Source organism: Plasmodium chabaudi (genome assembly GCF_900002335.3).
Source record: "Plasmodium chabaudi chabaudi strain AS genome assembly, chromosome: 13".
Classification (NCBI taxonomy): Eukaryota; Apicomplexa; class Aconoidasida; order Haemosporida; family Plasmodiidae; genus Plasmodium; species Plasmodium chabaudi.
Genome location: NC_030113.2, coordinates 594,270 through 615,787, shown reverse-complemented (window position 1 = coordinate 615,787; position 21,518 = coordinate 594,270). Strand labels below are relative to the sequence as shown.

Here is a 21,518-nt window from a genome sequence, read left to right as displayed (position 1 = left end):
TTTTTTTGATTTTTTTTATACTATTTTTATCACGTTTTTTTGATTTTTTTTCTTTTTTAACGATATATGCACATGCATTCGCTCGATTCGCGGTTGCACAACAAACCAGAAAAACTAAGTGTTTATGTCAACATAAATTATAATTAAGAAAAGAAAATCATAGAGAACGAAACATTCGTTCGTCTTATTTGAATAGTCATCTGATAAAGTTCTCATATAATTATATGCCCAAATAAATTTAACTATATTTAAAAGAGAACTAAAAATATGGCATATATGATTATCGTTTAATAACCACTTGTTTAGTGGGTACGCCCTGTTTTTCATTTTTTTTTTTTTAATATTTGTTCTTTCGCTTTTACAAGTAGAGTATGCAATAAGGTATATAGCAGTATGGATGCATACATGCCCATTTTCGTACTTGTTTATGAAGTTGAAATGTTTAAACTATATATGATGGGATGATTATATGAAAGGAGGACAAAAATGATGAACTAAAATGGAAAACAAATTTGTCAAAATTTTCAAGTTAAAAATAATTGTATATTTTCTTAGTTTTGAATTGAAAATAGGAAATACCACACCCTTATTTTATTACTTAGAAGGAAAATAATAAAGTTGATTGAACGAATAATAGCATATATCTTTAGAATTTTATGCACACGGACTGTTTTTTTTTTTTTTATTAAGATTCTCTTTTATATTAAAATAAAAAAATTATTTCTACTAAATTGTTAAGTATTTATTTTTAAAATATTTTTTAATTTTTTTTTATTTTAATATTTTTTTTCTCAATAAATTTGATTATATTTCATAATTATTTTGTACGATAGTACTTATCAATGCTTTTCTTTATTGCTTTTTATTGTTGTCCTTTTATTTTTTTTTTCCCTCTCTTTCGTTTTGTTCGAAAAAATATTCTAAGACAATAAAATTGTTTAACTTTGTAAAGAATATTAAATGTTAATAAAATGAAATATATCAAAAATATGTATGCACATTGCTAGTACTAGTTAAGGAAAAAAAATAATTAAATTATTTTATGTATATAATTATATTCAAGCAATAATTTTACATTACTAAATAAATTATATATTTGACAATACGGAACAAAGATATATTATAGTTTATTTGTTTGTCATTTATTTATTTTTTTTTTTTAATAAAACTTTTTATTTATAATTAGAAAAAGGAAGTTAAAATAAGGAGGAATACAAATTTTATATATTTGGCTCATTCATTTGGATATCCATTACATTTAGTTGTTTTATCGTATTAATATTTTGCTATTTAACGAGATTCCTTAATTAATCTGTTTATTTATATATGTATTTTTTTTTTTTTTCATATTTTTATTTTAAAACCACGAAAAAGAGAAAATCTTTAATGATTTGCTTTAAGATATATATATGAATTTTTATTTGGACCCCCAAAAAAGTGAAAAAAAAAAAAAAAAAAATTATATTTTTGAATATGTATTAAATTGCTTATGATTTATTTGACTATTAATTATTAGGGTGTAGAATAATTGTAGAAAATTATATTTTAATTTGTGTTATAATGATGAGTTAAATTGATTTTCAAGACCCTTCAAAAAAGAAAGCAACTCGCTTTTTCATTCACCATTTGTAATACATACATATCCATATATTTCTTTATATATCTCACTATTGAAACTATTTATAAATAAATATTTCCATATAAAATAACCAAGTTAATATATACATATGTGTATGTACAGCATAAATACAGGTTATCTTTTAACTGTGTTTAAAGCGATATATGTATATTTTGGGAAGCCAAAATTAATGACTATCATTTAGTATGTATACCTTTCAGTGGTGCATCTCCAAGTGATTCGCATGCATATGTATTAACATATTTACACAACTCGTGGTATTAAAATATAATGCTTAGAAATAACAAAATTATATTCAAGACAATTCAAAAGTGTATATAAATTTGGTGATAGTGAATAAACGAACATAAGCAATTACAAGTTTATGTAAGAAAAGCAAACATATAGCTATAAGTGTAAAATACGATTTTTATATATAGAGAAAAAACGGATTAACACAAAATAAATGAATAAGTGACATATACACGCATAGCATTTTAAAATATATTACCAGACTGGCGAATGGCTAGGGCATAGTTCACTAGTTATTTATGTACACCTATGCATGTATATATACTAATTTGAAAAATCGAAGCTTTTAATCAATTTATTATACTAGTTCAGAAATTGTATATTTACTAATTTGACATACTTTAATGTATGTATATTTATTTCCAGTTTTTTTGTAAAATCGCTAGCTTATTTTTCCGATAAATATTGCTCATTCAGTCTTGTTTCTATTTTTTTTTTTTTTTTTTTTTTTTTTTTTGAGTATAATGAAAATCAATGGATACTATAGACAAAAGTAAAAGGAAAGAAAATGAAATAGATCATAATTGTAAGAGTGAGAGAAAAAAAAAAAATAATGAAACAGATAATATGCGAATAAATGATGGCAAAAAGAATAGTGAAATAAATAATTTCCCAAAGGTAGAAAACAATTTAGATATTTATGGTATGACTAATACAAACAAAAATGAAATAAACATGTATAATAATTTCGGGACAACGGGTCCTGTATCTACTACTAATAGTAGTGGAACTCATTTGGGTATAAAAAAAAATAATGAGAATGAAGATGGAAAAAAGCATTTAGGAATTGAAAATAAAAGTAGTTATGAAACGGAAGATGATATTTTATTAAATGATGAAACTAATTTATCCGATGAAGAAGTAGAAGAAGAAAATGTTCGTGAAAAGGATTTAATATTACAAAGATATAAACATGGAACTAGTATATATATAGATATAACATCTATTGAAAATAGTGACGATAGAAATATAAAAAGAGAAACCCCATGTGTAGTTATAGATTTTTATTCGGAATGTTTAAATAAATATAAAAGTGAATGTAGTTTTGTATACTATCAAAATTATAATAGTATTAGTAATGTAATAATAAATGAAAATGTAGATGTAGGCAATTTGAATACGTCGACAAATATGTTAACCGATAATGTTGGTAGTCTAACTACAGGGAATAATACAAATTATTCTATTGAAGAGACTTCCAGCAATTTAATAGATGATCAAACTGTAAATGGTAAAAATAAAATAATTCCAAAAATGGTTACAAATACGTTATTAAGTAATAACACAGGAATAAATTGTGGGCCTAGTAATCTATTTCCTTACGATGATTTTAAAAATTTTGATCTTCAAAAAAAAAAACAAGAATCTTTAGATCCACTTTTAAAATGTATTAATTCATTATCTGATCGAATAAATTTACAACATCTAGTTGGAGACCCAACATCATATTTTAAATTAGGAGGTGGTGATATGTATTATGATATAAACGATCCATTTTTAGATGATGAAGAAATGTATAAAGAATTAAATAAAACAAAAAATGAAATTATATTAACAAGACAAATTGAAGACGAGTATAGTGTATGGAGTGCAGATATTTCAGATGATTATATTGAAATAAATCCAAATTATTTTTTTTCATTTTATAGTTCAAAATGTAAATACACATATGAAAGTGATAAAGAAGTAGATGAAATAAATGCAGACAGAAGTGAAGAAAGTGATATCTCAGATAATGTAAATTATAAAAACGTATTAAATTTATCTTCCTCCCAATTTGTAAATGAAAATACAGATGATGTATATATCATAAGTAATGATATACAAAGTAATGAAAAAAAACATGATGATTTTATTATATATTCTAGTGAGGAAGATATATGTGAATCTTCATCCGATGAAGAAAATGGAAATAGTGAAGACGAATCTGATTTATCGGAAGAAGAAATTATTTTTAATCCCTTTGCTTGGAAAAAGTTTGAAAAACATATTCCTTTAGAATATATTTCATATTTTGAAAATTTAGAAAAAGAATTAGATGCACTACCAGGTGAAGTAGATATATCAGAAATTCAAAAAATTATAAAAATATATATTCATAAAATATTTCTACATGTTATGAAAAAACATAAAAAAACATTGAAACATTTTAATATGCTTTTAGATGACTTTATAGAAATAGATGTAAAACAATTAAGATGGTTAACTACAATAATAAATAAAACTTCAAACACATTAAATGATATTGATATATGTCGAATTTGGTTTGAATATATCTTTTCATACAATACTAAATTGTTTGTAAATTATGAAAAAGAATTTATTAATAAAATTAAAACTTCTCAAATATTTGAAAAAAATAATAAATTGCATCTAAATAATATATTAAAGGATATATCAGCATGGAAAGTATATCATGATAATATGGAAAAAGCTAGTAAAGAAAATGTAGATGCAGATTTGGCTACTATGAATGGAAGTGGAAAAAGTGGTTCTATTCATTGTAAAAATAGTCACCCTAATTCAAAAGAGTTAGATAATAAAAAAAAAATAGAAAATGGAATCAATACACAGGAAGATAAATATTTGAAAAACGAAAAGAATGGAAATGATAATGGAGGAAAGAAAATGTCATCATCAAACAATTTAGTAAACAACCCCGATTTAGTTAAACGTGGAAATGAAGAAAGTAGTAGTCTACCCAATAATGGATCACAAAAAGTAGACGGATCTGATAAAATGAAAGTAAGTGACAAAACTGGTGAAAGGGAACAAGATGGAAACAAAGGAAATAAAGCAAACAATATAAATAACAATTGTAAAGACAATTCTAAACTAGTTGAAAAATATTTCAAAAAATTTGAAAGCATATCTCATGATATATTAAATTATATTAAAATATTTAATAAACAAAAATGTTTTTTAAAGGATATGATATCAGCAGGTTTTGATATATTGGTAGAAAAAAGTAACAAATATTTTTGTAAGTTCTCACATATAGCATTATCAGATATATTAACAAGCTTATTTAATTTTCGATATAAAACAAATGTAATAATTCATTATGAATATATAGAAGCACTTATAAATTTCTATCAAGACAAATATAAAATTGATATCTATTATGACAAGGGAAAAAACAAAAAAGTATTCCTGTTTGATACGATAGAAATGGGAAAATTAAATGCTACGTTTTATAGAAATAAAAATATGACTAACGATAAAATTATATTAAGTAGTATAGATCATGATAAAAAAGAAAATTATAAAATAAAAGAAATGTATGATTTAAAAAATAATAGTATTGGTAACTTCAAACATTATGGAGCAAATACAAATGATATTGTAGGTAAAAATAATAAATATAATCTAACTCTTAAAAATATACACACATTAAATAATTCAAATAATTTAATGAATAAAAGAAAAATGCATGAATCAAATAAGCATAATAATACTAAAGAAATAAATTCAAATATGAATACAAAAAAAAAAAATATTGACAATAATGAACTTAATAATAATCAAAGAAAAGGATTAGCATCTGCTCGTATTATCATTTATTCAGATAATGAAATAGAAGAAACTTCAAGTAGATGTTCACCAATTAAAAATAATCCAAAAAATATAACAACACTTATTGAAAATATTACGAAAAAAAAAAATAATAATACTTATGATAGTAGTCATAGAAAAAGCGGTAGCAACACTAATATGAACAAACAAAATTCTTCTATTTTTAATTTAAAAAAAGTTAGAGATGCTACAAATAGTTTTACTAAAAGTACCATAACAATTGTGAGTAATACATCTGTTGATAATTCCATCAAAAATAATATGCATTACAATTATAATAGTAATTATATTGAAACAGACCGACCCAATATTATTCGATTTTCAAAACAAAAAAGTATTCCCACAAATGAAAATATGTTCGTTATTAGTGATGGAAATAATAGTGTACTAAATTCTAGTACTACTTTTAATGATAAAACGAATTTATATAAAAAAAGAAAAATAAAAGATGCCTATATATCTAGTAAAAATAATCATTATGATATTGCCAAATTTGATAAAATGGCTGAAAAGATTAAAGCAAAACATATGGATGATAAGTCAAGCATACGCAGGTGCATAACTGTGGACTCCTCGGAGGATAACGGCGATTAGCCATGGCCAAAGCGAGCGCAATTTTTGAAAATTTTGAAAATTTTGAAAACTTTGAAAAATTTGGAAAAAAATAAATGAAAAAGCGCATAGTGGATGTGAAATAAACTGGAGAAGCCAGTGAAAACGAAATGACACGCTATTTGCTTAGGCCGCCCTAGGAGAGCAAAGAAATAAAATAATATGGTATTGTGATTTTTTGATAAGTTCAAGGGTCTCTATGCACTAATATGTTAAATTATTATTATCATCATTATATACTGGTGAATAGTAATTATTTTTAGATATTTTTCTTGTTTTTTCTCGTTTCTTCTCGTTTCTAATTTTTTGAACTTACGCGTAAGCATCCTATTTTTCTATATTTTTTTGTTTATGTATATGTCTCACTGAGGTGTATAGCATATATACATATAATAATGCATTGGAAGTGTTAAAATTTATAATATTTTTTATGTGTAATTATGTAAAGATGAATATGTAAATAAACAAGCATATACAAATATTTACATATTTATTAGTATTACTTATTTGATTTTAACACTGATTTTGTTTGTGCATATTTTTTATTTAAATAAAACATTTATCTTATTTATTAAAAAAAATAATAATAATTGATTAATAAAAATATACAAATTATAGCGTAAAAAAATTACGAGAAATAATATAAAGACATGGCAATATAATTCATGGGGATTGAGTTTTCCATTTTAATAATACCACATGTGTACTTAATTATTTATGCATACTTATTAAGAAAGAAAAATAACGCTATTATATAATACCGATCGAAAACGCATTTCATTATATTTATAATTGTAAAAAATAAAAAATGCATCAAAAAGTTTTAGACAACATTAAGGAGCTACCTGAGTTCAAATTGTTATGCAAAAAAAAGGTGAGCCCTATAAAAATACAGCTAGCTTTTTCTTTTTTATAGCTAATATATGCACCAGTCTGATTAGTATTATTACACCTTCTTCGTTCTTATACGAATTTAGCTTATCTAATAAAATATGATAAAAAATATATATACCCATGCTTTGTACTTATAATGATAAATGTGTTTAGAATGTTTTATGAAAGTGTTTACTCTCTACATGTTTCTATTTTTTCTTGTTTGAAAAAGACGGAATTATTGAGCATATTTAAATCATGTAAAAATAATGAGATTGGAGAAATTTGGTTATATTTGGGAAATAAATTAGAGGAACATATAAATCATGAGAAATTAAATTTTGATGAAGAAAATAAGACATTGTTATTTTTGGTATGCATGAAAATTTTTAGAAAATTAAATTAAAATTTTTATTCTCAAACTGTTTATACTATTAGTCAGTATATTATGTACCTGCATTTTATATGAACATAGTTATACATTCTTGTATTATATATAAATTTTTTAAGGAGGAAAAAGATAGGCAGTATCTCTTATGCTGCATAAGTTTTATCTTCTTATATTTACAACATTTAGAAAATAATGAAAAAAAAAATAAACACATTTCTTTTGATGAATATTTCGAAGCATTATTTAATAAAATAACTGGTTATACTTATAAAAATATTTTTTCATTAATAATCTCCTACTAAGCATGTTTGTAATTTTGTTGTTCACCCGTACGCTCTTTGCATCCCGTTTTTTACTTCGCCACATTTTACTTCGTCACATTTTATTTCGTCACATTTTATTTTGCCACCTTTTATTTCTTCGCTTTTTATTTAATAGAACTTCAATTTATGTTGAGTGATAAAGAAGTGAGAGAATCATTTGGAAAATGTTTATTACAAATATGTGAATTAAATTTAAAAGATAGTATATTTTCTGAGAACGTAAAAATAAATGTCTTATTATTTTTGTTATGGAGATGTTGCTCTTCGGAGGTAAATAAAGAGATTTTTCCAAATGCTTATATGCATATATGTATGTACAATTTTGTGTCTAAATTTCTCGAATTTGATAATCACTATAGGGTAAAGGTGTAGATATTAGTAAACTTAAAAAATATAAAGACTTTTGCAAATATATAAAATGGGAAACACCAGAAAAAACAATAGATTCATTTTGTCTCTTGTGCTCCTATTCATTAAACCTGCCGAAATTTTATGAAAAGTAATCCAAGATTATTTCAAATATTTTGTTCATCAAAAAAAAAAGCACAAATAAGTACAAAATATGGATGTATATATTTTTTACATTTTCAGTGCTGATGGGAAATTATTTTTGTCATATGTATGGCTTCAACATGAATCTATAGCCTCTCATCTGTTTAGTGTAAGCAATAAAAATGATATGTACATAACTCTTTTATTTTTACTAAATTTCGATGTATTATTTATTTCATTTTTTCTTTTTAACAGAAAATGGTTCATAATACTGTCCTCTTATCATATGAGGCAATTAACCACTATTGTGAAATTATCTACATGGCATGGAAAGTAATGAAAAGAATAGACATGTTTCATTTCTTAGTTTTATAAAATTATAAATTTTATATATGTCGGCATTTTGTATATTAATATATACTATTTGTTAATAAAATTGTATATTTATTATTTTTTTTATGCATAGAACTGCTCTGGTGAAATGCAATTTGTAGTAGAAAACCAAATCGAATATCTCGTGCAACTTTCTATGAAGTGCCCCATTAAAATTGCATCACGCTTCAGATATCTTCTTAACATATTTCACACAAATAAGGGGTAAATAAATATGCAATATTATATACATCGAATAATACGTTTGTGAAAGAAGTTGTGTATTATCCTACTATTTCATAACCCCTTGTTTTTTCTTACTTTATAAAAGGGATAAAAGTGTTAACAATTTAATTTTCAAAATATATGACCCAGTTATTTGGAGAAACTTAATGGTAATTCAACGAGATGAAAATATGTGAAAAATTATATATGCTTATTTTATTTCTCAAAGTGTTGCATACACTTATATGTGTATACTTTACTTTCCCCTTCAGTCTGCCAACTGGAAAATTCGGTTTAACACCGTATGCATTTTTCAGCTGATTTTCCCTATTGTGGTAAATTAAATTTGCACTTGTTTATTTAAATGCATGCGAATATTATAAAATATGCTGAAAAAAATTTTAACCACCACTTAGTCTTTGTTATGGCTATAAATACATGTATGCTTTATTTTGGCTCTTTTGGCAAATTTGCTAAAACCCTAAATTTAGGACCCATGCATAAAAAACATAAATTATTTGCAAGGAATGGAAAAGTTAGCCAAAGTTGTATTAATAAAAATTATTTTAATAGATTGTATATAAAAAATAATGCCAATATATATTTGCATACATATGTACTAATATGCATATTTGTGTTTATTCCCTTTACAAGAGCCTATAATTCCCTCTTTGAAATGTGCGAAGATGAGAATTCTTGTGTTTTACAAGCAATAGCCAAATGTATTTGTTATGTAAGAAAAAAAAAAAAAAAAAAAAAAAAAATAGCTAGCTGCACACATAAGACAGGTAAATAATTCAACTTTTTTGTAATAGGTTATAAATGAATTGTGGGAAATAATAAGTGAAGACAAAAGGACAAAATTATTTGATACTTTAATAAATAAACTTTTAAGGGGTAAAAGTTATGATAATGTGAAAACAGAGGTGGTTTTAGGTTTCTGTGAAATGGCAAAGAATAAAAAAATTAATAAAATATTTATGCAAATATTTGATAGGATTAAATATCTTATAAATGATAAATGTTTAAGAGTTCGAAAAAATTTTATTATTCTTGTATTAGAATTAAACAAAAATTTAAACCCGAGTTTTTCTAATGAAATTGATTACAATGAATTAAATAAAAGAATAACAAAAGATTTTTTCACATTTAATATTGAATGTTGTATTAAAAAACTATCATATATAAAACAGGAACATCATGAAAAAATATATAATAAAGAAATCTGTGAATTTTTAAGGTTGGCCTCAAATTTAATAACATATTCTATGTGGGATTGTGATATAAAAGAACAAGCAAAAAAATGTATAAACTTATTAAATGAATATCCTGTTTTGATGATATGTATAAGTAGATTTTCTACTAATATGAAATTAATTGATAGATATAATTTGGCTTGTGTATTATTTGAAATAACGAATATTAAATTGAGGGAAGAGGATAATATGTTTTTGCTTAAAAAAAATGAAAATAAAAATAATATTCATAGTAAAAATTATATTAAAAAATATCTTTTGTTAAAGGATCCTATTTTAAATAAAAAATATATTCGTTATTCATCTCTTTTGATATGCATATATAATTTTTTAAAATTAAAAAATGACGAAGAAATCGAAGTATGTAATTCTGAACATGTTCAGGAATTTTTAAAGACACAGTTTTTAGAAAAATTTTTTATAGACAGTATAAATACATTAATGCAACCATATTATTTTAAAATATTAAAACATATAAATTTAGATATGGATAATTATTTAGGTATACATAAATATGGTTGTAGACAGTTAAATAGTTTGTATAAAATAAAAAATGAAAATATGTGTAAATCTTATATTATTCCTTTATTTTTTAAATGGGGAATGTTAGAAACTTTTTTTAAAAAAAATATTGAATGCTTAAATAAATCAACTGAATATATATTTTCCAATTTAAATGCTAATGAAATTGTTACATCAAACAATTCAGAAGATATAGGCAATACAACATATAGTGAATGTGATGGAAGCTCTAGTGATATTGCTAACAGTAGCAGTTATAGTGATACCGTTGAACAATCTGATAAAGAATCTATCATAAAAGAAGGAATAGAAAAACACCGTAAAAACAAAAAGACAAATGAAAACGAGCATATTGTTGATGATAATGAAGGAGAGAAAAAAATTTTTAAAAAAAAGGAATTAGCCAATCAGAAAGAAATGAATGCATTGATTTTTTTGTCTATAGTTGTTAAAAAAAAAAAATATCATAATTCATTATTTAAAAATTATTCAAATATAATACATAATTTTATTTGTAAATTTAATTATATATTATTACATATGTTTGAAAAGATTTATATGAAGGATTTTATTTTACCTGCACAGTTAATATCAAAATATAATGATGAAAAAAAAATAAATAAGATGGATATAGATATTGTAAAATTACCATTACATGATAAAATAAAAATAGAAAAATATATGTGTTTATATGTCTCATTCTTTTTTTTTGGTTTTAATATATATTTTAAGCAAAATAACATATCCTGCGATTGGGATTTATTAATATCAAATACAACAAAATGTATTGAACTAATTAATTCTATAAAATTTATAAATGAAATTGAAATAACAAAAAATAATGGATTTTCAAAAAATGATCATAGCATTAGTAATAACATCCAATTGGAAGACAAAAAAAGGGAATGGACCTCCTACATCAGTATTATTATTCACTTAACAATGTAAGTGTGTTGTATTTAAAAAATATTGATTATGTTCAATCGTATAGCTATTGTCTTATATTTTGACAAAATTGTATTCTCGTTTTTATGTACATATATGGATACATATTCATTTTTGGAATAATTTTTTTTCACACCCTTCAGGTATTTTCTCGATATGGTTGAGTATACCATATCAATGAAAAAGCTCGATATTGAATATACCGATTTTAATAATTTTATAAAAAATATATTTTTATTTTACAAATGTTACGAAATAATAAGCAATGATCAGAAAAAGAAGATAGAGCTTTATTTAAAAATATGGAATAGATTACGTTCCTTTCTTTTAGTTTTATTAAATTTTGATTACTTTGAAAATAAACTAGAAAACAAGCTAAGCATAGTCAACACTTTTTTTTTATTTACTTATGATATTGTTCCCAAGAAAAATATAGAAGACATGTTAAAGAAATATCATTTAGTATATAAACAGAAAGAGACTTTTTGCAACTTTTTACAAAATTTCAAAAAAAATAATGATAATATAGATTATATGGAAAGCCACATAAAAAATACTCAGGAAATATTTGACACTATGCTATCACAAAAGATGAAAACAAAAAAGGGATAGCTTTTTACAAAATTTTATCTTTGCATTTTGTATTTAATGTATGATTGCGTTAAAATGTTAATAATTATAAAGATGGTAAAATATTTACAAAAAAAAAATGAATATATACCAATCAAGTAGAGTATATTTTGTCTTGTTACTACCCTACTATTTGATTTTGTGTGTATACATATGTACATATATTTATATAGCTATGTGTAACCATTTTTTGAATTATAATAAATAAACTTTTGAGAATAAAAGAAACAAAATGATATATTAAACATATGAATAAAACAAAAAAATTTTGAAAAAAACAAAAGCTATCTAAACAAGTGGAATGCTAAAAAAACGATTTTGTATTTAATTTTCGATTTTTTATTAATGTAAGCATTTCTATCATAATTTCATTTGTTTTAATAAGTCTGTTTAATTTATTTGTTTGTATTTGTTTTTCTATTTGTGCAATATTTTTTTCATAAATTTTTTTTTTAAAAATAAAATTATTGTCTATATCAGTTAATAAATTTGTTTCCTTTTTATCTTGTTCGTTTATATTTTCTTCAGATTCATTATTTAAGTCTTGGCAAAGTTGTTGAATAAAATTATCTTCACAACTTTCATTTAATTCATTTTCAATATTCTTTTTTTTATCATTACCTGATTTGGAATTATTTATCATGTTACTTAAATCGTTAATTTTGTTGGCTTTATAGTTAAGTGAATTCCTATGTTCCATTTTTTTAGAAACGACTTCAAATATTCAGTGTTCCGAACATAATGAAAAATGCTGATGCATTATTCGTTTTGCTTATACGTAGGAGAGTTGCAAATATATGTATTCCTACTGTTATTCATATTTTATTTTACTCATACTTTGGTATTAAGCCCTTCGTATAAATTTGCATATTTATACAAGATGTATTAGTTATTCAATTTTTTTGAGAATTTCCTGTTTTTGTTATTTAAAAAATAGCTGACACATCGGACTTATAAAAGTCTTTACATAAACAAATGAAAAATTAAAAATATGGAAAAAGAATCATTTTAAAGTGAGGGTAGTTATCTCCTATTGGTTAGGGAAAATTTCCCAAATAAAATAAACATTTTTTTACTTAAAACTAGTAAAAATATATTTTTTTTATTTATTTTATAACTAAAAAATGGGAATAAAATAAAAATAAATTTTATATATTATTCATGCTACTGGAGTATTGAAAAAAAAAAAAAAAAAAAAAAAAAAAAGAATCGCCAAAAATGAAGAGAAATTTTACTATGCCTATAAATATAATATGCGGAATTAAATAATGTATCTATATAAAATGTATGTTAATATTTTTCATAATTTGAGTAAATAATAAAAAATGATATATAGCTACAATATATTGATGTTGGAATGGTTAAATGAAAATATTTTGAAAAAAAAAAAAAAATATATTGTTAATACATTTTTATTATACAACATGAGAAGCTATGACTTTACAACAGAGAAAATACAAATATATATCTTATAATTAAGAAAGAACATAATCGATATATTTGAATTAGTTACACTAATATGTATTTATATGTTCATAATTATGTATATAACATTATTATAAAAATTATGAAATTAATAGGTTCAAAACAATGTATTAAAAATTTTCAAATTTTGTAATGGATTTGCTTCCCAATTTTTTATGTTGTAAATATACCTCTTTTTTAATTATACATTTTTTTTAAATAAATATGGTGAAGTCTTATGACAGATATGAGTTCGAGGATTGTTTTGGGATTGTGAATTCCCGAAGCTCGAATTGTATTTTTTTTAATAGCAATCATATACTAACTGGTAAGGAATATATATATATATATATAATTAATCGGGTTTATCAGCTTATTACATTTGTTTTTTCATCTTACTCATGGTATTTACTTTTCCCTTTTTTGTTTGCAGGGCATGATGAAGGAGTAAGCTTGTGGAATGTTCAGGAAAAAGAAATAAAAAAAAAATTGACGGTCCCATTTGTACCTCCCTATTATTTTTTTACATATCATGTAACATATATGTGTTTAAGTGAGAAGAATAAAAACATTTTGGCAGTTGGATATATGAATGGATCTATTAGATTATTTGATATTTTTCAAAACAAAATATTATCAACTTTTAGTGGTCATACATCAGCTATATGTAAATTAAAATTTAATAAAGGAAATTATTTATGTTCATGCAGTAAAGATACAAACATTATATTATGGGATATAGTAAATGATAAGGGTATGTATAAATTAGAAGGACATACTAATGCTGTTAATGATATTGAATTTTTAGAAATCGAAAATAATGATGTCGAAAATTTTATAAATAATAATTTATTAGTTAGTGTATCTAAAGATGGACTAATTAAAGTATGGGATTTAAATATACAAATGTGTGTTCAAACCATTGTTGATTGTGAAGATGAAATTAACTGCTTAGTAGTTAATGAAAGTAATACTCGATTAATAGTAGCATGTAATAATACACTAAGAATATATAAAATAGATTTATTTTCAAATATAAAAGATAAATTTACAAATTCAAAAATTTATATTACCTTTTTATCTGTAATTAAAAGGCCGAATCATTGTAAGATAGTAAATATGAAAATATGTTTATTAGTTGAAGATGAGAGTGGACTACGACCTGAAGATTCTTCATTTCTTATTCCTCAAAATGGAGAAGTACTAGGTAATGCCATAAGTGGTGACCCTATTAATGGCATTAATGAAAATTCAACAGGCATCGAAGAAGACAAAAAAATTAACGTTCTAAATAATTCGCTAGACAATACAAATAAAATTTGTAACAGAACTAGCTATTCTATAAATGGAGATAATAATGGTATCCTTATTTGTTGCTCTAATTTAAAAAAAATAGAAATATATAAAATAAATTCAATACAAAATCAAAAAAAATCTGAAAAACAAAGAAAAAAAAGATATATAAAAAAATTAATTAGAAAAAAAAATAATATTATTAACGAGCAAGAAAAAATATTAAAATTTAAAGGAAAAACAAGTATAGATTATATTAATCTATCTCAAAGGTTAAACCAAATTGAATATGCATTATTAATTCATAATAAATATGATATCCATACTGTAAAAGATGAAATTAAATATATATTTTATTATACTTGTAAATTTAAATTGCAAAATATAGATATATATAAAAAGAGAAAACAAGATACATCTGTTCATCTTTTAGTATCATATGCAACTAATTGTTTGGATATATTTCAAATTAATCTCTTTGATATATTGAATAATCATGATATGTTTATTGTAAAGACGGACGAGGAGCAGCAAATTGAAGAAGAAAGGGGTGAGGAAGATGTACAGGAAAATGAAGATGATGAAGATGAAAATGAACAGGATGAGGAAAGCGAGGATGAAGAAGAAGACAGCGAAGTGGGAGAGGAAGAGGACGAAGTGCCAAAACAGGCAACGCCAAAAGTTGTGGAAAAAATAATATACGACTACTCTAAATGCTTCAAAGAAATATGTCAAATTAATAATGGGCATAATAATTCTGTTGATTTTATTAATTTATCAGAAAATAATGAACTGCTAATTTCGATATGTAAAAAATATGTGAAAATATGGAATTTAAAAAATTATCAAAATATGATAACATTAAAATTGGAAGGATGTACAAGTGCAATTTTTTGTGAGCATGACGAGTATATAATAATAAGTAATGACCTTGGTGAAATAATGTTATACGAATTAAAAAATATCGAACTAAAATATACTTTCAAAGGGCATGCTAATAAAATTATTACTTTATATCAAAATCCAAAACAAAAAACGAATTTTTTATCTGTGGGTATGGAAAATTATCTAAAGATTTTCCGTCTAACCACTGATAAGGCTTCTACTAATGAAGAGGAAGAAAATGATAAGTCTTCTGCAAGTGGCGAAGATGAGGAAGAGGAAAAAGTAAGGTTGAATAAAAGCACAATCCGATTTAAAGAAGTTGATTATTATAATTTAACAGATAAAGTAAGTTGTGCTATGTATTCACCAAATGGGCAATATATATGTATAGGATATTTAAATAATTTAATTGAAGTATTATATAGTGATACTTTAAAATTGCATTTAACTTTATATGGTCATAGTTTACCAATAACATGTATGGATATATCTAAAGATAATAAAATATTAGCATCTAGTTCGTCAGATAAATTTTTATTTATTTGGAATTTAGAATATGGTAGTATAAATAAAAGATTGCATATTAATTGTGATGTGTTAACTAAGATAAAATTTTTTAATGAAACAAATCATTTGATAAGTATATCGTCAGATGGTTATATAAAAATGTGGGATGCCATTAAATTTCAATGTATATGTACAATTGATGGTAAATTTGGTATCCTTACTTCTTTAACTATCAGTTTCGATGATAATTTTTTTATTGCTTCGGGTAGTCACAAAAGTATACGATGTTGGAGAAGGGGAGACGATTTAATATTTTTAGAGGAAGAAAGAGAAAAGGAATTAAATTTAGAAATCGAAAAAGAAGCTACTCGAAATGATTTATCATATCCATCATCTGTTGAAAAAAATGTTATACTAAATAAAGCTACAGTAAAAACTATTGAAGCTATAAAATCAAGTGAAAAATTAATTGAATATTTAGATATTATAGAAGAAGAAATAACATTATTAGAAACTTATTATAAAAATTTAACTGAATATCAAGAAGCTAAAGCAAAAAATGAGTTGCCTGATTTTGTACAACCACCAACTAAACCTACATCAAGACCTGAATTATTAAATCAGAATCCATATGAATTTATTGTAAAAATAATGTGTAATATTAAGAACAATATTTTAAATGAAATTTTAATTTCGTTACCATTTTCTTACGCATATAAATTATTGATCTATATGAAAACCTATTTAATGTCTTTTTATTTTTTTCAAAAAATTCAAGAAAATTATAATAAATATTTAGCATGTGGAAGTTTTAATTTCCATGTAGAATATGTTATTAATATTATTTTATCAATTATAAATATTTATAGAAATCAATTTTTATTTGATACCAATTTTAGATTTCTTTTGTATGAATTACACCAGCTAATTATACCAAACCTCAAAAATAATGCAGACATATGTACCTTTAATCAAACCACTTTAAACTTTTTAGTCAATGCAATGGATGATGATGAAATAGGTGGAGACCTGAGCTTCAACCTTAAGGGAGAGCAAAAGGAAGACGAGTTCAAGCATGGACAAGTCGAAGAAACAGCCCAGTAAGTGTGTCAACAAATGGGCATACCTACACATGCATATTAGGAAAGCAACATGCTTAGTACATGACTTAAGAATGTGTTTTCCAACTTGTATACTCTATTTTTGTTTTCATTTTTGTTAAACTTTTACTTATTTTTTAAATTGTGTTTGCTAAATTTGTATGTTTTAACAACTATTTTTTTATATGTAAAAAAAATGATATATAAACAATTTTCTTCACCTTAAAAAAATAATTATTTTATATTTATTCTAAACTTTTTGAGCATGTAAAAATATAAAAAATTACAGTTCTCAATTATTTTATTCTGTCCTTAAGTTTTTTAGCTAGCCTAGAAAAGGACAAGAGAAAAGTAAAAAAGGTGAAGATATGATTGGAAAATGACGAAAAAAATATACATTGAATTTTCAAATTTTCGAAGGAAATTAAAAAAAAAAAAATGGAAATGAAAAATTATATTTTCTAATCATGCACAAAAATTAGGAAAAAAGGAATTGTGTGCATAATATATTCGCCGGAAACGGCCCAAGGGAATAATAAAATAATTTATAAATATTTTCAAAAATAAAGCATTAAAAAATTTATTAATATGTAAAAGGATATATATAATACAAAAATAAATATAGTATTAACAAAATAGTTAAAGAGAAAAATTCGTGCCCGTACAGTACAGTTTAAAAGTAAACAATGAAAATGGAGGTGCATTGTATATATTTATTTATTAATTAAAGGCATACACAAATAATAGGGATTTAAAAAAATATTCGTTACAGTATTATATATAGAAAAAACAAATGTTAAAATACAATGGGAGAGTGTTATAAATGAAAAAAAATAATTCATAAGTATAAATTTGTACCTTATGTAATTTTATTTTTTCTTTATATGCCCATTATTTAGGGTATAATATATATTCATTATTGAATATATTTTGAGAATATTTGGTGTTACATATATATGTAATATATGTTAATTTATATTATTTGAAAAGTAATGGTACATAGCTTGTATAATTTTTAAGTAATCATATAATAATTTTTCATTTGTTTGTATTTTTTTTTTACAAAATTTGTGGTTAACAATTTATTTTTAAATATTTTGTGCCCAAAGAATTCGTTTATTTATACAAGGAGACATTATTTTTCATTTGTCTTTTTCCTATTCGATTTTTTTTTTTTTTATTTTGTTTTATAAAATGGATGTATCAAACTATGAGTACGTAAGACACCTTTGGATTCAGAATGAATTACGAAAAAAGAAATCAAATCAAAGATTTGCAATATATCACATAATAGATATGCTCATCCTTATAGTGGCATTTCTGGGTTGTTACAAGTTTAATTCCTCTTACTCTTATCAAAATGAAAGGGCTAGATTTTATAATTTTTGTAGTACATTAGTTGATATGATTATTTTGGGGGGGATAAGAATAGCTTACACAATATTTTCATTAATTGCGAATTCAAAAATATATGACTTACAAGGATTAAAAAAATTATTTAATTGTGGAAACAATTTTACAGGAATATTTATAATTATAATGTGTTTGAAGATGATTAATTTTACTTATTATATGGACATGAGCATAAATCCAAATGAACGTGCTGATTTGTGTGTGGTAATTTTTCGAGCTATACTTATAACATATAACCTTATTTCAGCTACATGTTATTATTTTTACCATAGATATATATACATTATAAATAAAAAAAATATAATCGCCAAAATAGAGTTAAAAAAAATATTATTAAAGGATATGGATGATAATGAAAACATTGTATTAGGTATTCATTGTGACAACAAGTCACTTAAATATAGTTCTTCTTTATCACACCACAACGAAATAAATACCACATGTAGTAATCATGATATAGAAATGAATAATGAAAATAAACGATTAGGGAGTAGTACAAAAGAACAAGATATATCATCAACTAATGATATGTCATATAATAAATTGAATGATTCAGATGATTTAAGCAAAAGTGATAAAAATAAAAAATTGGAAAAAATGATTAAAGAAAAAGCTATATCCATTGATGAGTTAGAAGTTGATAAATCAATTAAAGATGATTTATTAAAAAATAATATAAGACTATCTATTAGTAGTCATTGTAATTATAGAAAACAAAACAGTAAAAAAAAAAAACTTAAAGAAGGACATTCAAGTACATCTTTTGATGAACCTAATGATAGTGAAAGTGAAACTATGAAGAATATTGCATTTTTAGAGAACAATTTTGATTATACAGAATTTAAAAATATTTTATTACCGTATTTATGGCCTAGTAGAAGAATAGATTTAAAAGGAAATAGTTTAATTTTACGAACCTATGTATTATTCATATTTATTTTAATTATAGTTTCCAAAATTTTTAGTGTTGTATCACCAATTTATCTTGGATTAGCATCTAATGAAGTGTTAAATAAAAATTATTATAATTCTATATACTATTTAGGATTATATTCCATTTTCTTTTTTTTTTCAAAATTTTTAAAAGAAATATCTGCTGTATTATATTCTCATGTAAAACAGTCTGCATTTATAGAACTTCAGCAATCGATATTTCATAAATTTCATAACTTGTCTTATGAATGGTTTTCAAATAAAAATTCAGGAGGAATAATGAGAATCGTTGATAGAGGAACCGAAAGTACAAATAATTTGATGAACTCTTTTATTGTATATGTAATACCTGCAGCTATTGAAGGTGTAGTAACATGTATTATTTTTATATTCAAATATAAGAATGGATTATTAGGTAGCATATTAGTTTTAGGGTTAACAACATATATATATGCTACAATAAAAATAACGAAATGGCGTAAGAAAATACGAACGAAAGTAAACAAAATGGATAACCTATATCATGGTATAGCTCATGATTCATTAGATAATTATGAAAATGTAAAATATTTTAATAATGAAGATTTTGAAATAAAAAAATTTTGTAGTGCATTATCAAATTTTAATAGATATAATATTCAGATTCTAAACAGCTTAGGACTATTAAATGTTGTACAACAATTTATTTTGAATGCAACATTATTCTTTACTTTATTTTGTGCTGTGGATATGATTCTATATAAAGGTGAAGATAGTGGAATATTTATTAGTGTTGTTGTATATATATCCAACGTATTTGCGCCCTTAACTATTTTAGGAACCTTATATTCTACTATAGTTAAATCTTATACAGATATATATGACTTAACGGACGCTTTAAAAGATAAAATACCAGTTGCAGATGATACAGGTTTAGAATCATTTTCTCTTACATCTCATGAAAAAAAATTTGGTGTAAATATCGAATTTTCAGATGTAAATTTTAGTTACCCAAAACAATCAAATCGTAGAATATTAAAATCTGTAAATTTCTTTATTCCATCTGGTACAACATGTGCATTAGTTGGGCATACGGGTTCAGGTAAATCAACAATTGCAAAATTGTTATATCGTTTTTATGATGCTGAAGGGGATATTAAAATAGGTGGAAAATGTGTTAATAATTATAATAGAAAATCTATAAGAAGTATTATCGGAATAGTACCACAAGATACTGTATTATTTAATGAAACAATCAAATATAATATCTTATATGGCAAATTAGATGCAACAGAAGAGGAATTAATTAAAGCTACAAAGTCTGCTCAATTATATGATTTTATAGAAGCTCTTCCTAAGAAATGGGATACAGTTGTTGGAAATAAAGGAATGAAATTATCTGGTGGTGAAAGACAAAGAATAGCTATTGCCAGATGTTTATTAAAAGATCCTAAAATTGTTATTTTTGATGAAGCTACAAGCTCATTAGATTCTAAAACAGAATACTTATTTCAAAAAGCTGTTGAAGATTTAAGAAAAAATAGAACTCTCATAATTATCGCTCATCGACTTAGTACCATATCTTCAGCAGAATCAATTATATTACTAAATAAAGGAAAGATTGTAGAAAGGGGAACCCATAAAGATTTAATTAAACTTAATGGTGAATATGCAGAAATGTGGAATATGCAATCTGGTGGGAACGATGCTAGCTGATTTATCTAGAAAAAAATATAATTTTCAAAAAATTTCTACATCTAAAATCGATGTAATTAACGATTCATTAAAATGATGTTA

General features: G+C 23.6%; 5 protein-coding genes across 5 annotated transcripts; 4 read left to right on the top strand and 1 right to left on the bottom strand.

Moving 5' to 3' along the window:
• Positions 1-2,404: 2,404 nt before the first annotated feature.
• On the top strand, positions 2,405-6,100 carry PCHAS_1315400 (conserved protein, unknown function; the record flags this gene model as incomplete). The annotated part of the gene is made up of 1 exon (XM_732263.2): positions 2,405-6,100. The coding sequence occupies one exon, from the start codon at positions 2,405-2,407 to the stop codon at positions 6,098-6,100; it is 3,696 nt and encodes a 1,231-aa protein (XP_737356.2).
• Positions 6,101-6,926: 826 nt separating this feature from the next.
• PCHAS_1315300 (condensin-2 complex subunit G2, putative) lies at positions 6,927-12,129 on the top strand (the record flags this gene model as incomplete). The annotated part of the gene is made up of 14 exons (XM_016799150.1): positions 6,927-6,992; positions 7,224-7,364; positions 7,502-7,640; positions 7,821-7,975; positions 8,065-8,204; positions 8,297-8,366; positions 8,453-8,530; positions 8,664-8,794; positions 8,901-8,964; positions 9,067-9,129; positions 9,286-9,329; positions 9,449-9,527; positions 9,610-11,516; positions 11,661-12,129. 14 exons carry the CDS (start codon positions 6,927-6,929, stop codon positions 12,127-12,129), a joined length of 3,546 nt encoding a protein of 1,181 aa, XP_016654482.1.
• A 322-nt stretch (positions 12,130-12,451) lies between these two features.
• On the bottom strand, positions 12,452-12,847 carry PCHAS_1315200 (conserved Plasmodium protein, unknown function; the record flags this gene model as incomplete). Its single annotated transcript, XM_727069.2, has 1 exon — positions 12,452-12,847. The coding sequence occupies one exon, from the start codon at positions 12,845-12,847 to the stop codon at positions 12,452-12,454; it is 396 nt and encodes a 131-aa protein (XP_732162.2).
• Positions 12,848-13,836: 989 nt separating this feature from the next.
• PCHAS_1315100 (U3 small nucleolar RNA-associated protein 12, putative) lies at positions 13,837-17,400 on the top strand (the record flags this gene model as incomplete). The annotated part of the gene is made up of 2 exons (XM_739569.1): positions 13,837-13,939; positions 14,045-17,400. The coding sequence occupies 2 exons, from the start codon at positions 13,837-13,839 to the stop codon at positions 17,398-17,400; spliced, it is 3,459 nt and encodes a 1,152-aa protein (XP_744662.1).
• A 1,190-nt stretch (positions 17,401-18,590) lies between these two features.
• Positions 18,591-21,437, top strand: PCHAS_1315000 (ABC transporter B family member 2, putative; the record flags this gene model as incomplete). The annotated part of the gene is made up of 1 exon (XM_736169.2): positions 18,591-21,437. One exon carries the CDS (start codon positions 18,591-18,593, stop codon positions 21,435-21,437), a length of 2,847 nt encoding a protein of 948 aa, XP_741262.2.
• Between the last annotated feature and the right edge of the window lie 81 nt (positions 21,438-21,518).